General features: G+C 41.8%; 1 protein-coding gene across 11 annotated transcripts in view; it reads right to left on the bottom strand.

Annotated features, from left to right (window-relative positions):
- Positions 1–17,545, bottom strand: part of ST3GAL3 (ST3 beta-galactoside alpha-2,3-sialyltransferase 3) — a 176,338-nt gene that overhangs the window by 61,014 nt on the left and 97,779 nt on the right. For all 11 annotated transcript variants that reach the window (XM_084527927.1, XM_084527920.1, XM_084527923.1 and 8 more), the window contains one exon: positions 8,622–8,716. In XM_084527927.1, coding sequence (XP_084384053.1) covers positions 8,622–8,716 — 95 coding nt within the window. The remainder of the gene's footprint in view (positions 1–8,621; positions 8,717–17,545) is intronic.

Genomic DNA, 17,545 nt, shown 5'->3' with positions numbered 1-17,545 from the left:
CCACCAAACAGCTTAAGAAGCAGTGAGGGTAAAGATGGGTCTTCCACCAGCACTGAGCTGGATAGGAATCATTTTGTCTCCCTTGCAATCAAGTCGATGATGCACAAGCTGCATCTCTGCAGCTCCTTGGAGGGCACAGTCACCAAAGGCCCATTTTTCTCCCATTATTAAATAACGAGCACATCACCAGGGCAAGGGATCTATGACAGCTTTCTGCAGTTGAAGTTTCTGTTTATTATACTTTTTCTCTTGTCACGGAGAATTTAGGTTACTGGGGAGCAAGGGAGATTGTTTAACCCATTTGTCTATCAACCACTATGCGCACACTATTACTATACAAACAGAGCAGTAAGCCTCTGCACATTTTCCTCCTATCTAGAGGAGGAGTTGACTAAATTTATCTAAGAATCCCAAGTTATCATGACACATTCTATCAGTTCTCCTTATAACATCAGAAGATTCAAAAGCATCTCAGGACTGCACGATTTCTCTGAACTCGAGTACATCTTGACTTCAGGTTGACCCTGAAATTTTCAGACATTTGGAAAAACTATAAGTAAATAGTTCAAAATTAGGCGGGCAGTGACCACACAGTGAGAACCAGCCCGAGTCTGAATTCTAGCATTTTTATCTGTTATTTATGTGGAAGAGTGGAGACCTTCACTGTAAATGTCAACAACACTTAACACTGTTGTTTCTAATGCATAAGCTTCTTGCTAGTATCATAAAAAAATGGAGACCTTTTCACTCCACAGGGCGTACTGCAGCCATCTCACAGGACCTACCTTCTGCCTGCCTTAAAAGCAAACACATCGAGCTGCTCACGCACTCTCAAATGGCCGAGAGAAGAGGCTATTTTTCAAATATTCCACACCAGCCATCTTTCTCTCAAATCAGGCAAGTCTACATGCCTTTACTGCCACCAAAAAGAACTTGAATAGCATGTCCCAGGGTCAGGGAGCTGTGTTCCTCTGTGGTGCTCTGCAAGCCCTGGTCGGTGCCCACCTCCACGTGTGGTCACCCAGCCTCCTCACCTCCAGCCACCACTTGTGAACTTCAGCTTTTGGGAATCCACTGACTGGGGTGAGGTTGACAGACAGCCCTGAGGCATGCCATCTCCTCTGCATATGGTCACTGTCCCCATGATAATGGAATGCCACATGCCTGTTAGCTTTGTGGGGGGAGCAGGCTAAATGCTATTTAAGCTATGGATGAAACAAGTCTCAATATTTGCAAACAAGACATAAGCACAAACTCAATCCATACTTTATTTTTTTACACTACCCCATAAAACCCAAGTTTATCCCCATATAAAGTCCTTCTCTGGCATTTTTGTCTTTAGGATCTCACTCTGTATGGGAGCGGAGGAGTGATGTTATAGATAGTCAAAAGCCTTCTGGACACAATCCTGGGTAATGCGCTCCAGGGGACCCCACCTGAGCAAGGGGGTTGGATTAGGTGACCTCCAGAGGTCCCTTCCCACCTCAGCCGTTCTGTAATTCCCCACCCTGATGCTCAGCACGAGGCCGTGGCCTCAGGTCCCACCATGTGCTCCGTCTTCCAGCTCCCTCCAGAAACATCACATCCAGCTGTAGCCACACAACACCATTTGTATTTTAGAGAAGCTAAGAATGCAGCGAGTAAAACAGATATCAAAGCGAGTCCGAAATTCCTCGCAGCACTGCTTGTTATTGATCAGCTAACTTTATGATGTCTGTGCAGGAGAAAGCAGCTACAAAGACTTCCAGAACTTGGAAGCATATTGCTAACATGTGAACTGGCTCTCCGAGGCAGCTCACAACAAACTGCAGGACTCCGTCCCCACATCAGCTCGTGTGTAAACACAAGACAACGCTTTCTTAAGGTCATCGCTGTGCCAGATTTCAGTTGGTTACTTGAGATACACTTTAACAACAGCACTTCAAGCCATCACTACTTCTAATACCACAATAATTCCATTGATGATTTTTAATCTTATTGATAAACCTGTATTTACTGTTGCATAGATATAAAATACAAATCAAGAGACAGAAAAAAAAAAAAAGCCTGAAGAAGCAATAACAATTTTAGGAAAACCTGGCATGCATTAAATGTAAGCTCGGGAAAGCCGTTAAGGTCTTTTTTTTTTTTTTTTTTTTTTTTTTAATAAGATATAAATAAAATACAAAACATTTAGACTCTTGATTTACATCGTAGTTTTAGAGCCTTCAGGGATTTTTTTTTCAAGCTTTTCTTCACAACCAAGAGTTTGTTTTTTCAGAATACATGTTTAGTTCCCAACATAATCCCAGGGCTCGGAAAGTTGGAGCACTAATTTAAAAAACAATTATGCCAGAAAATGGGCAGCATTTTGCAATAGCCATGCATTAACCATTTTGATCCAAACTCAAGTCTGGTGCTCAGGAAGCAATAAAGGCTGTAGAAACAGGCTAATTCATGGCAAATGAAAGTGAACCTTGAAGGATTCATAACATGCTGTCCAAAGACGAGGGAAAATAAATACAGTTGCTAAAAGAGGGCTGTTCTTCCTCTTGTTGCTGCATTTTTGATGCCCCTTCACAGTGACCAGGCAATGTCTTCAAGGACAAAAACCTCATCAACAACTACTACAGTGATTTCTAATTCTCCTGAGCCTTGCAGAACCATTACCATATGGCACTTAGGACAGCTAGAGGACACCTGCTCTTCCCTCTAAGAGGTAAGAGAGAGGGATAACATCCATGTCTCAATTGCGTTTCAACACTTCTGGGAAGAACCTTAATTTGGAGTCACTCAATTAACTGGGAACTTGGGGTTTGAGATCTCCCTCAGGCACATTTTGCTTCTCAACGGGCTAGGAGAAGAACTATTCTTTAAGTACATTCAACAGCAACACATTAATTTTAATTGAAATAAGGGACTCCACTGGAGGCTTGTACTTTCATCAAGAGAGCTCAAGAGTGAGGGATGATTTAACTTCAAAACTGATGACACAACTTCCCTTTGGAGGCAATAATGAAATGTAGATCCTCTACCTCTTCTGAAACTTGAACCTTTCCCCCTGCCTCAAACCCCTCATTTAATTTCTTGAGGTTATAAAATCAGCTAGATTCCCTGGGGGAAACAGCAACATTTTTATAGATATATTCCCATGTGATAATGGCAACTATTACCAATTTTGGTCAAGCGTAAAATTCTAGTAGAAAATAGTTCAGCAATCTGCCTCAATCAAACTTGCAGAGAAACAATCTTATATTAATACCTATGCTGAACAGAATTAACATCTATACATGTTTATGCTTCTTGTTTAGTTAAGAACAAGTGAAGAACAAAAAAAATGCTCACAGTAGGAAAATCATCCATACAACAGCGTGCAGCTAACTAAATCAAGACGAAATTGGAAAATAAAAGTAGAAAACAGACACCCCATTATCAAGTAGAACGAGTCAAAAGGTAGGGAAGGTGTTTGCATGTAGTACTCCAGCCTCTACAAAGAGCTGGAAGGGTAGGTTGGGAAAGACCTACTTTTCTGATGGTGCTTTTTTTGGGTCAGTTGTAAATTTTAATTGTGATGACCAAGTGAATATGTTTTCTCACAGATAAAATATTGTTCACGCCAAGAAAGTTGATGTGGAAGAAAAAAGAAATATGCAAGAACATGCATGAAAAGAAAAGAGATTTTTTTTCCTGATAACATTTTGCTATACCAACTTCTGCATGCCTGAAAACTCAACATTTTCACTGAAGATGCATGACCTCTCCCCCATGAGACTAATGAAAACACTGCTAAGCAGCACTGAACCATGGTTCTTCCCAGCAGCATTCACACAAAGAAAAACATCCAAATAAAACCAAGTATGAGAACAATTAACCATTGCACAATATATTAGTATTGGTGCTCTGGGCAATGTCTCTCTTGTATCAGATGAAAATACAAAGTCTCCTGGCCAGTACTACAACTTATTATATTCAATAAAACTGTAGCATTTCAAGTATGTTCTTAATATTCTCATGTTCTTAAAATATTCTCATACTACAGTGGGGGTGAAATGGCTTTGTAAATTGGTGGTGAGAGCAAATTCTGAGATGGTGGCATGACAGTGAGAAATAAGTATCGCCTTCAAAGACAAACTGATCCTGGGCCAACAAAACAGCCTCTCTGCTTACAGTGATCTAGCAGGAGCAAAGGTAGAAGTGAGGACACATAATTACTGCTACGCAGTGACACAATGACTAAACACATGAAGGAGATATTACATGTATCATAGTTGTTTAGGTTTTTAAGCATATGCTATGCCATATGTTTTTGCTTAAGTTCAAAATAAAAACTCCAGCAACTCCCGTCCTTATTACACAGAGATGATGCCAGATACTAGCTACTATTTCTTAGGAAAGCCTTCTAGATTCTTTAAGCCACATGTACTGAGAAATGCTATTAATAGTCAGGTATTTCTCCAGTCTTGTTTGCTGCCCTTCTTCAAATAACTCTTTCCTTTTGCTTTAGCTAGAGAGGTAAATTTGGGGAGGAGGCCCTCTGGGATTAATAATCTCACTAACACTATAAACTATTTTTCCATTGCTTATTCATTGACAAATTTAACCCTGAAAGCAGTGCACTTGCCAGAGGATCCGCAACAATATGGACAACATGTGCATGTGCATACCTCCCAAAGCCACACTGATAGAAGTACTGCTAGAAAAGAGTGCAAATACATGAGCAGAAATTTCAATTTAAAGTAAAACCCAACCAATCTCCTTGTTCTTCACAGAAAAAGCTACAAGAGCAGGCCTGGTGAGTGCTGGGAAAAAAGCATTCCTAAGAGCAAATTAGACCCCTGCAAATGATGAAACGCGGGAGGCACTCCAACATCCAAGGCAGTGCTGAAACAATAGCCTGGGACACAGGAGGGTGCTCAGCGGTTTGAGATGTCCCCCACAGGACATCTTGACATCTGTAGCTTTTACAGTTCCAGCTTCTTGTTAACAATTTGATCTTCTTGACAACTCTCAAAGCTGACTAATTTCATCGTGTTCCTGAAGGATAACCCTCACTTTGGCTGCATACACGCTAATAAACAAACAGGCAGCAGGGCAAGGGCCCACGCTGTCCCACAAGTGCCCTATTAAATTGCTAGCACAGTCCCTGCAGCTCTCCACCAGGACATTTGCATTATTCTAATTCATTCACAGGTTCAGAGGCTAATATAGGTGAATGACCTTTTCTTGATAGGAAGCCTAAATATAACCACCCTCTTTTTCTTTGTAGGGGAGTGAGGGGGGCCATGGGGAGTTAACCTGTTTGAACAATGAGCTCAACTGCCTTCAGTTCCAGAGGACAACCATTTTATTTATTAATAGAGATGCAATCATTATTTCCAAGCACTCAGAGAGGCACATCCCATTTCTAGGTTCTGTCAAGTCACGTAGTAAGGGACAACAAAGCTCATCATGGCACTAACAATCTTATTTCTTATAGTAAGCACAGTCAAATGTGACAGTGTCTCCTGTTCAAAAATGTGGTCATTCTTCATCATTTAGAAAGTCTTGACTTGGATTCTGAAAAACAGTCTCATGGCTGCAGAAGTCACTGGGTGAAACCTAGAGCCACTGTTACACAAACGGCCAGATACTTGTAGAGGCCCTTTGTGGTGTTAAAACCTATGAGCAAATACACTCATGCTTCTTCAAAAAATATGACATACTTATTAATTTCCTTATTTGCACACTGAGAGAGCAATAGACGTGTGATGAATGCAATGACACCTTCAGTCTGCTATATCAGCTCCAAGACTCCTGACAGTTCTCAGCTCTGCTTTTGTTCCACGTAGTTTGGGATGGGGATCAGGGAATTAGGATCAATTCTCAGTCCAAGTCTTTGGTGAACAGTGGCATCAGAGTCAACACGCACAAGAACTCCCTGCCTGTTTAAGACAGTTTAAGAAACAAGTACAACTGCATCTCATAAAACCCTCTTCACCTGATTTGTTGTATAGGGCACTCATGGACTACTGTTCAAAAAGAGTTCGCACAAGACTTCCTACTTCTCACCTCATTTCAGAAACTCCTGTTAATAAAGAAGCAGGGAAGCCACCTGCTTATAGCCATGCTTCTTTCATTTAGCTGACTGAGGTGGTTAACTAACGATAGCAGCAGTTTCCAATCTGACATGAAATGCAATAGTTCATTTCAGAAGTAAAACTTAGCTATGAGTTTGAAAACCTTTTTGCTAGAAGTCTGAAGAACAGGAGGAAAGTTTAATAAAAGAAAGCCGAAATGGTGCTGTTATCTTCCAAGCTGCTCAGAATCTCTTATTTCCTAACTTTGGTACTTTCAAGCTACCACTGAGAAGTTCCTATGAGTTTCTTGGAATATGCAGCATTACTGAAAGTGAGCTCATCCTGTAACTGTATTTCACACAAAAAATTTTTGCTCTTGGACTAGGTCACAGTAACTTGAAAACATTGGGGAATATTCACCAAAGTTCTCAGTAAAATCTTCCCATTACCACGGCAGTTACAATCGGTGTCTGTAAACACCAGCCACCTTTCACAGCGTGATTCACGTCGGAAATCCCAGCTGTTAGCGTCACTGGGCTTCCTATATGCACAGAGCAAAACTCCTGCCCCATCTGTTTCAACACAGGCACGTCTCTCCACACTTTCTCAGTCACCCTGACTACGCTTTTTCCCATGCACATCCCACTCCGATAGACTTCATCTCGCACCAGCACGTGACTTATCTCCCCGCTGCCTGCCTAGGTCGGTTGTTTGGATATCGTTAAGATTGCCCTGACTGAAAGCCCTAATGAGGTGCTGATCCCATCATCCAATCACTCAGCTGAGCCCGAACGTGTCCCGCGGGACCGGCCAGAAAAGACTGATGCAAGAATTCCAAGTGATGTGGAACATGAAAGGGCGCCATTCGCATCGCTAGGACTCGCAGGCTGTCAGCACAGCCATTAGAAATCCTGCCTTACAGAGATTTATAATTCAACCCTCCCACACACAGAACTTGCTCCAGACTGAAACTTGGCACAAAATCCAGTCCCGGGAGGGCATTAAAAAAATAACCCATTCAACTGTTTCCGTCCCATGGCTTCGGCTCTCAGCCATTTAAATAATGGCAATTTCTCATTTCTCTTTTTAACTGAGGAAATCCAATATAAAACACCAGATTTACATAACATTGCGGTGGTGATACAAGCTGGCAACAAACCCAGGAAAAAGGCTGCCAGAGCCATTCCGTCATCCCCTTTTGGTGAATTTCTCCATTTGGATTCAGTTTAACGGAATGATTTTTATTAAGTCTGGCTGACATCATGTGTAATCTGCAAATCCCACCTCCACGTTGGTCAGGCAGCATGCCCTAGCTTTGCACACCTTGTGCACCCATTAGCAGGGGACTAGTCCTCCTGTGGTCAATGCAGGCTTCCACTTGTGCTGCCAGTGTTATTTCTTACGGCCTTTACAGGAACCTTTGCTTGTTGATTTAGAGGACAGCAATTAGCTGACTATTGAGTTGCAAAAGACTGACTGGACAAGAAATGGACGTATGCAAAACAAAGAAGGGAATTAATGTGAGCCAGAAGAAATTTGTCAGTCCAGTCCTTGTTTTGATCAGAGATTGTTCTGACAGACAACTACCACATCTGCTTCCAGGGCCAGGGAGAGAGACAGTCAGATTCAAGCCCTGTGTGGCTGCAGTCCTTCCTGCCCCAGGTATTTGGATCCCTGGGGTGAGGCCAGCCAACTGCAATCTTGAGTTTGTCAGGGGACAAAAAAAAATCATGGGAACTGATGCAATGCCACCAACACTTCTTAATAAACACATCAGAATTCAGGATGGCTGCAGAAAATCACTGCTAAGAAAACATCTCTTCTGCTCCACCACCACTTGCCCAGAGAGGCCTTTGGTGGCACATACAGGACAGGGGGGAGTTTGTGTCACCCACAAAATACACCACCTGCTGGGTGGGCTACCGACTCCCATCTCATCCCCAGCAGCACCACTCCTGCTGTCCCACAGCATACCTGAAATGCAACTCCTTCCACCGTGCTCCAGCTGGAGGATGGGATATATTGCAAATTGTCGCCAAGGCATCTGAATACATTTCTCCTATTTGCTATACAAGTGCACAAGTAGCACAATTTTAAAATAGTTATGACCAAACACTATGAGAAGATTTATATCAGTGGTCAACCCAAGGATCCAAAACTTCAGAAAGATGAGCCTTACCTGTTCTTTAGCAAATTAATGGTTAAAAAGTACTTTAAATCAATTTGGACTCTCTCTGATTGTCTCTGATGCTGTCAGCCAAGATGCTACAAACTATGGCAGTCGATGTCAAAACACTTCCTCCAGAATGTGGTGGTAGGTCAAAACTGCCATTGCTGCACTGACTCTCCCTGTGTACTAACCCATCCTCCCTAATCCCAGCCTCTGCGGTCCACGTTCCAGCTGTGAAAATCCCTATTTATCTGTATCTGAGAGCTGCATGTACACTATTTTTCTATAACACTGGGAAAAAAAAAAAGCAGAGCCCTAGGGACCAACTGAACTTTCAAAAAGGACAAACAAGATGGCAGGCTAAGCATCTGCAGAGCCCCCAGTTCTTTTTCAACAGCTGTATAATTCCCTCATACCTTGTCCTTTAATTCCAAAGGGGGGTACGAAGTCCCTGATACGAGCCCATCTCCTGAAGGAATCATCCAAGAACATTGGTGCCGGCTTCGAGAACCTGAGGAAATCAAAAAGAGAGAGAAATTAATTCCTTAGCTAGGAAGGATAAATTTCGGTAGGGAGCTTGAGAGAATCAATACTTAAGTGCTGACTTTACATTCTCACTGGCAATACTGCAACAGAAGATTTTACTTTTAACCAAAGGTGCCTGCAGTAAAATAAATACATCATAATCTGTGCCATGACGACACCCCAAACGCTTAAATCCTGAGCCTCATGATCATTTCTATTCAACGATTTAGGACATGCTGAACTTCCCCGCTATTGTCTGGCTGTTAATTTAGTTACAATGAGTTATAAATTGCAACCAGAGTTTACGTGATTTTGCTCCAAGCTTTGTAGCCACAAGCCAATGTGTGGAATCTCCATGCCAGTGTGTGAAAGCACGTGAGGAAGGGGGGCAGAGCTGCCTTTACATTGTTCATTGCATATAGGTGTGCTACTAGCGCTGTACTGTGCAGGTGTGAATGCACTGGGCAGAGGTGTGCAGAAAACAAAGCAGGAGGTATCTGCTCTCAATGCTGCTTCTACCTCTTTCATGTGCACATATACAGCAGCTATCATAACAAAGGCAAGAAGGGAAGCAGTTCAGGAGATCATGAAGTCGCACTCAGTTTACAGAGAATGGAAATTCAGTACAGATGTAGGTGTTTTCTTCTGCATTCATTAACATATAAATGATTCAAGAGATGTCCTTGCCAAACCAAACAGTTGTGATCTATCCAAAATCACTTACAAAAGAGGGAACTAGTCCTTCTTAACCATGTCAGTATGGGAATACATTATCCTAATTATACCCTCAACAGAAAACCCAGCAGCTACCGAAACTTGTCCCTTCTAGAAACAATTAGCAAAGTGGCCAGAGAGAAGGAAACAATTAGCACTTGACAAAAAAACACTACAGAAATACAAACCTCCATATTAGACCACTTCTGAATGTACCGATCACTGCTAGCAAATGTGTTAATACCATCAGAAATCTGTGCATTCAATCATACCAGAACAGTAGCAGGGATGTTCTGGATCAATATCAAGTATGCTGTGCTACAGAGATGAAGAAAGGAATGTACTCCACGTTCAGAGTCACAGAGTACATCTCCACTACAGCCACAAGACGTACACTTACCTGAAAGAGGCACAGCCTGGCTGATCTGGCAGTGGGCTCGATGTACCCATCGATGGGTATGGTTTCACCCTTCCCCCTCAGGTTGTATATCAGGTAACTTATTGGACCTGAGCTACCCGATTTAAGCTAAACTCATCTACACTACGCCACTGCTATGTACACACAATTTCAGATAGCAGCACAGTGAAGAAATGATGGAATAAACTCTGAATTATAAACTGCAATATTGTCTGTCCAATCACAGACACCCAGTAAACCTGAGGTTGCAGAAGTCTCAAGGAATGGGGAAGAGAGAGACCAAGAGTATTTAACAGATCAAGAATAGAAGATGCAAACTTGCCCATGCATACCGCTTCACATCCACCCATGCAATCTTTAATAAGATAATCAATCTATAACCATAAAAGAAGGACGCACAGATTATGTGGCTCTTCTAGAAAGAAAGGAGTGTTTTTCCAGAGCCCAAAGAAGGGCTGCGGATATGAAAGGATCTATATAATTCCATCTAGGAAAAAGTAGGGAAGAAGGGAAGATGTGTCAGATACATTACAGCTTCTGAAGATCTTAAGTAAAAAACAACCAAACAAAAAAAACAACCCACAGGACTATTAAACCAACTACAACAAGCAAAGCGGATACAATAAAACCCTGAAAATATCCTAAGAACTTCCATAACTTGACAAATTAGCTTTATGTTTGTACTGGTGACTTTTCAAGCATCTTGGTGCACTGAAATGTAAGTATTGTGTTACACTGCTGGGTCTCTCCCAGGAGTCATCTCTACCTCCTTCCAATATCAACAGGAGGAACCTTTGCAAGTTTTTTACACAATTCAAGAGCTACCACTTGAAATGATGGCAGCAGGCAGGTCCCATGGAATGGCTCCCCATTTTTACCCTCTGTTTTCCCCAAGCAGCAGCCACAGCAAAGGACGATGGCACTGCCTGAGGGTCACCAACAGCTTTGGGCTGGTTTGTGAGGTCACCAAGCTGCTCTGGTTACAGCTGGGATATGCAATCTTCAGGAAAAACCCCTGTGCTTCGGAAAGTGCACGTAGGAGCAGGTTTTATTCTCCTCTCAAGAATCAAGAGAATTCCCTATAATAATTCTTCAGAGTAGCACAGTGTAATAAAAGATATACAAAAAACAAACAAACAAATTAGTCACTTCAGTTCACCTATTCAAAAGTACTTCACAAGAAAAAAGGTGCGTGCTGTAACATCAGACTTGACTCAGAAATTAGCATTATTTTCAGATGGAATTAACTGGCCTATTTGCAAGTCATACACCAGGGAAAGGCAATTTACAGTAGTATGAGGTGCAGTAGTGTTTCTCATGAACACAGATCCCCCTTTATAAGGTGTCTGGTAAATCCAGGAGGAAGAACAGATCCCCCTGGGACTACCCAGGGAAATCCTCAAAAGCCAGTGAAGCACCATCAGGCCTGATCTGATGCCTCTCTGGTGTCCCTTCTGTACATGACTATCAGTAGACTGAATTGGTGCCTAAAGAGAAGGGTGAAGTAACCAATGGCCTTGTTATTGCATTATCTACAAGTAAAAAAGAAAATTTTCTAGAAAAAAATGCAACAGCCTCAGGACACCAACTGTTACTCAGTAATATTTAATGCTCTTGTCCAAAGATCCAGGGAAACAGACTTAATTCACACATTTGCTTCCTTTAAGAAGGGAAAGGAACAGTTCTCAGGAAAATATTATATCCATATGGGGCAAAAAAGAGCAAATTAAACGATATTTAGTTCCCATAAATCTTAAAGGTAATTCCGTTCTGGAAATATTAAGAGATGATGACTGCTATAAAGCTCGTGATCTATGAAAAGCACGTTGCCACCTCAATAAATCAGAGCAGGCCAGAACCGATGTCCAGCAGTGACAGGGAAATGCTGTCTGCCAAACCTCTCCAGGAGCATGGCTGCTCTGTCTCGTCTCTGGAGCGCGTCTGGCATATTCTAGGACCCCTCAGGAAATATCAGGATATGCCTCGAACAGTCCCTGGGAATGCTCTCCGCAAAGCACCTAAAATACATTCCAAGGAATGCGTGGGAGTTTGTCAAACAGAAAAAGTAAACGTCTCTGAACGATGTTAAGTTTTCTATCTGCTGAGCAGCTATGAGGGGACGCTGCATTTCACCCGAGTCAACTGCACTGCTATCTAAAAGGCAGGTTAGCTTCACCAGCCACAGCTTCAGAACTGATGTAGGCTTGTGCTCCACAGGCAAGCAGCACATAAGAGGTTCTATTTTTTAAACTCCAATTTTAAGCCCTTGCTCTCTCTACCACCCCAAATCCCAGAAAAGATATAGTGCAATCTCTCAGCATGGCACCTATGAAAAGATGAGGAATTTGGGTGCTTGTGGCACACAGCTCTGAGCTGCATTATTTGTGAGGCAAGTGCCAAGCACCCTAAATCTCTAATCTGAATGACATACACCAGTAAAACAGCAAAGGACATCTGGATAGATATGGTAATTACAGGGTACAACTCAAATCCCTCCCAGCTCTGAACTTTGCATTCCTTGTGGAAAGACATTGGAAGAATCTCAGTTTGTCACAGTACAGTGCAAACGGAAGCGTACTGCCAGGAAACTATTCTTAAACAGGAACCTATATACACAAGAAAGCGTGATATATGTTTGCACCTAGGGGATTCCAGCTTATGTGGAAAAAAAAATATGTTTCCAATTGTTTTCTCCCTGATAAGTAAGAAGAGCTGTATCCCCAAAGCACTTCTGGCTTGAGGGATGAACTAGGCTGTCTGATCTATCCCGCAAATTCTACACAGGTGATAATCCAGTGCCCACCATGTTCCTCTTCGATGTGTGCAGAAGCATTCAGCATCAGCAGGGCTCACTTCCCAAGGTATCAGGTAGATCCCAGGTTAGCACCTTCTCTACCAATATAGCTATTGAACAATTTCAGACATTTCATCTCAGCTGTAATCTGTTCCCTACCCTTAGAGCTATTTTATCTGTTTCCTACACTTAGAGCTGTTTTCAGAGCAATTAAATACATACATGTGTAGAAGGGAATAAGCTAGAGAGAAAGTAAAATAAACACAACCATTGATAGTCTTTGGCTATAACATGGAGGAAGGAAGACACGGCTAAGACCCTGAAAAATCAGAAAGGATGGTGCCACGTTTCTAGAAATCATGACAGTAGGAAAAGGCAGGTGGGCAGCCACTAAGCTCCATTGTGGGTTATTTTTTAACTGTTTCCTTCCATACAATAGGAGGTGCTCAGATGTTTCTTTATTTTTTTTCCCCTCTCCTCCTTTAAACATCCTTGCCTCTTGTTTCTTCTGTTAGGGAGAATCAGCATAGGAAAACTGCAAGGTGAAGGAAAAAACCAACTGCACTACAACCTCATATTATATATAACCTGCACATTACATTTGCAAAAGGACACAGACAGCCTTCGACATGAGGTGTGTGTTTTGGTTTGGTTTTAAAGACACACAAAAAAACAAAACTTATTTGTTCCAGCAGGATTTCTACACCCTTTGTTTGCTTATGCTTAAAAGCATCTATGGTTAGACAGAAGGTACAAAACCTACTAACTTTATTAATACAATGGCTGAAATACAAACCAAAGCACTCTAGCACTGAATAATTAGCTCTGAGAGATTTATAAAAGTACAAAGATAAAATCTAAACTAACCTTTTCCTTTTTCCCTACTGAGACCTAGGTGTATGTTCTCTCCCTTTTCTCCCTTCTCTGGGGAGCAGCTTGGTTTGATAGTCTAGGGAATGAGGAGGCTTGTGATATCCTGATTTCACATTTCTTATTGACATTAATCCTCTGTCAGAAATCCAAGCAGCTCAAAGGTTCCTCAAGCAGCTGAAAAATTTAAGAAACCGCATTAATAAGGATTAACCCCATCCTACAACCAACGCGCTTCTTTTCCTAAACCAGCGAATAAACGAGCCAAAAAGGGATGAGTGCAAGAAGAAAGTCTTCAACAGTAGAGATGAGGCTAAAACTTAAGTTGATCTTGAACTGTAGAAACAATCTAAAATAAATTAGAAAATAAGGAAAAGACAACTGAGTCCTGAAGAATGGCCACAGTGTCACCTACCACTGTCACTTGAGATCCCCTAGTACTCAAGTGATCCCCACCCATCTTCTCCCATGCCACTAATGACTAAGATCCTGAGTGCACCTACTGTTGTCTCTTTCAGACTGAGAAGTCCTAAGCTGCAATCCTCCCTTGGGATGCCACTGAATTACCCCGTGGTGTAACACTGCGTGGCTTTGCTCTGCCCTAGAAACTCTGCCAAGTGGGTTTGTCCATCACTGGGCTGGTGTAATCACTCACCCGTTTGCAGCTCTGCAAGAAAGATCGTGAAGCATAAGCCTTGGTCTTTCCTCATGACAAGAAGGGACAGTAAATGCCACAGTGGCTGGGGCAGGTTAAATCCACTGCACAAAACTCTCGTCCCAGCAGCAGGCCATGGAGCAGTGCTGTTATCCCAGCCTCCTCCTAGGGACAGCTGCTCTGTACCTTTTCAGGCACTCTGGAGCATCAGTCATCTTGCCCTCATTGCTCCCCATTACCTAGTAGGTTATTTAAACCCATCAGTGCAGGCATTTTCCCATTGCCAGTTTGCAGCTCTATTTAGAGCAAGACCAGCTGCTCCAGCATATCTTAAAGGGCTCCATCCTCCGTACTGTGGTTCGTACACAGAACGTTGCCATACTACTGCAGAAAGATAAACATCCTATCATGGCTGAAAAATGTAACTATCACAGCTGTAAAACCCGTTAAATATTCCACTATATTCAGGATCAGAAAGCATCAGCTCAAGGACCGTGCCCAGTTCTGGGCCTCATTCAAAAAAACACGAACAAACTGGAAACAGGCTGCAGGAGAGCTCTGAAAAAGATCTAAGGTCTAGAAAACATGATCCCTGAGGAAAACTAGAAAGAAATGAATTTGTTTAGTCTAGAGAAGAGAAAATTGAAAGAGGACATCATAAGCCCTTAAATATTACAAGGCTGCTGCAAAAGAGAAAGGTAGTATCTCCAGATCCCTGGTAAATAGAAGTAGGAGCCCCAGGCTTAAAATGTGGCAAAGGAAACAAATTAAACATTAGAAAAGGGCTTCTTATGCTTGGGATTATTACATGTTGAAATCTATTGCTTGGACATGAGTTAGAGAACCCACCCAGTTACATTAGATTCTTATTTTATTGTTTTATTTGCATGTGTTAAGAACAGGTCAGTCCTAACTGTGCCTACTCATAAGAGCAAAAATTAAATAATCTTTGGAAGCTCTGAATACGTCTACTACTTTTAAAACAGTTTTCATACTGGGCTGATGTTGCTAGGAGGTGTCAAAGCACCCAAGCCATAGCCTGCTGTAGTGGGGAATCAAGAACTACCCTTCAGACTCCCTAGGACTCTGAAGTATTTACCTTCATATACAGCAATCGAATTTCAGTACAAACAGCTTTAGATAAGCAGCACATGGATTTTGCAAGCCTGCTGCCTGCCAAGACTGCTTTCTGTTTGTACCCTGTACCTTTGTGATAAACAGGAAGACACGTAAAGTTTAACCTTTCTGCAGTCATTAATATCTTGCGCTTACGCACCACCAAGGCACAAAATCAAAGGCTGATTTAATATCAGCTCAGTCTCCCCTGCTAACGGTCTGTGTCCTGACCAGCTTACCTAGAAGGTCTCTATAGAATGGCAATAATGATTAAGGGGACTGGAAAATTTTGAGATAAACTGTATATATTAAAAAAACAAAAGAAAGCAGTTTGCCCGCTCTAACCAAATCCTTGGGCTTTGCTACTGATTCTCCAAACACTTCAGACAAAAACCACATGTACGCACAAAAATAACAAGAGGCTTCACTTAGAGTTTGGCTTCCTTTTAGGGGGAGAAAAAAAAAGTCTCTAAAATTCAGACAAGGCAGAAAATTTGTCCTGACCTGCCTCGTGGTGCAGCATGTAAGGCAATGTAGAAAACTTGTCATTGTTCACAGAACCCTCTAATACCAAGACACAATCAGGTAAGGGGTGAAAAGCTGACTGCTAGACAGGGCAGAATAATGTTAGTTTAAGAACCAGTCTTCTAGCATCAGAGTTTGTTTTTCATGCACTATTGTCAAAGATGCAAGATTGAATTACAGATAGTTCTGCCTACCAAAAGCCAGGTGGGGTGCTCAAGGCCTCTTAGGGAGCACTGAGCCAAATACAAGAGATTACATGGTATTTGGAAACATGATGAAGGTGAGCAAAAGCAGACTAATTTCTGCTTGAGCTTTCAAAGCCTTCTGTGAAAAGAAAAAAAAGAAAAAAAAAAAGAGATGAAGCAGAAAGGATCCATTTCTTCCTCCTAACAGGAAGACTCATCTCACAGAGAAGATGCCAGTTCTATCAGTTGGCCAAAGCTTAGCACAATTGTATGATTTGGTGTCCGTGTAGGCAGAGGACTGGACTTGGTAATTCACTTGGTTCCTGAAGGCCTGATAATCCTTCACCTCTAGCATATTGCTTTTATCCAGGTCAAAAATCTCCTTGGTGCAAAAATTCCCTGCATAAGTCATACTGGAGTGAGGACGCTGGTAGAAGTTGGACAATGTTTCAGGCATCATTCCTGAAACAGAAGGGTTGTTCTGAGTGAGAACAGACTTAAGTTTGTAAGGCTTACGTTCCTCCAGAATCAACAATGACACTGAAGAACTTAGACATAAAGCTCCTATGAAGATGATTTGGAAAATATTAATTTGCTACAATGTACACACCATGGCATTAACAGAAGTGTTATCAGCTCTTCTGACTTCATTACATATACTACAATAGTCTGAAAAGTTTTACAGGACCTAATTCCTCGATTAAAAAAAAAAAAAAAAAAAGAGACCTCGATAATTGAAAGAGGCTCAGAAACCTGAGGAAAAATAGGAAATAATAATTATTTCCAAACTGCATGCATTCGCTGTCCCGACTCATCATTACTGAAAATTTGTAGGTTGCAGTTCCTGGCACTGTAACTCCAATGGTGACTTTAAGGTGGTACAGAGAAAGCCTCCCCTTGAAAATGAACACAAAGGCCAAGCTTTCTTTCAGACATAAACTAAAAACTAAAGCAAAACAGTAAAAGTGGGAAGAAAAGTCCACAGAAGCTATTGCACTGTTAGTTGCTCACAGCACACAAGACAGTCAGGTAATTAAATGCAAAGAAAGAAAGACAAGAATAAAGTAAATTGTTCAGCTTCATTGTACACTACAGAAATTGATGCTCAAAGACCATCACGTGGATAGCCCATTGTGATGTTGCTTAGATTATTTTTTTTGGCACATTTTAAAGATTTTTTTTTAGTCATCACAATCTGGGTTTGACATACAAAACTGACACAGCAATGACAATAGCAAATCAAGTCTACGGTTTCATTGAGAAAGCAGGAAGATATGAACTAGAAAGAAGAAAGATCTTAAGAGAGCCCTGCAGTGAAACCAAGAAGGGACTAAACTCATGGGAGACACTGGGCAAGCAGTTCTCTCATGACTTTGAAACTGGACAAGGCTTTGAGGTTAGAATCCACACCATAATTTGTACCGTTCAGAAGACGGAAGAACAGTGAGAGGCTGGAAATGATCTCCATTGCACAAATTCCTAACGCCTAAACAATTTACCTTGGCAAGCTCCTTCTTGTATGAAGTTGTTCAAGAAAC

This window comes from Aythya ferina (assembly GCF_964211825.1).
Source record: "Aythya ferina genome assembly, chromosome: 8".
In the NCBI taxonomy this organism is placed as follows: Eukaryota; Metazoa; Chordata; class Aves; order Anseriformes; family Anatidae; genus Aythya; species Aythya ferina.
The sequence above is the reverse complement of the archived record's forward strand: the minus strand, read 5'-3'. Positions and strand labels throughout refer to the sequence as shown.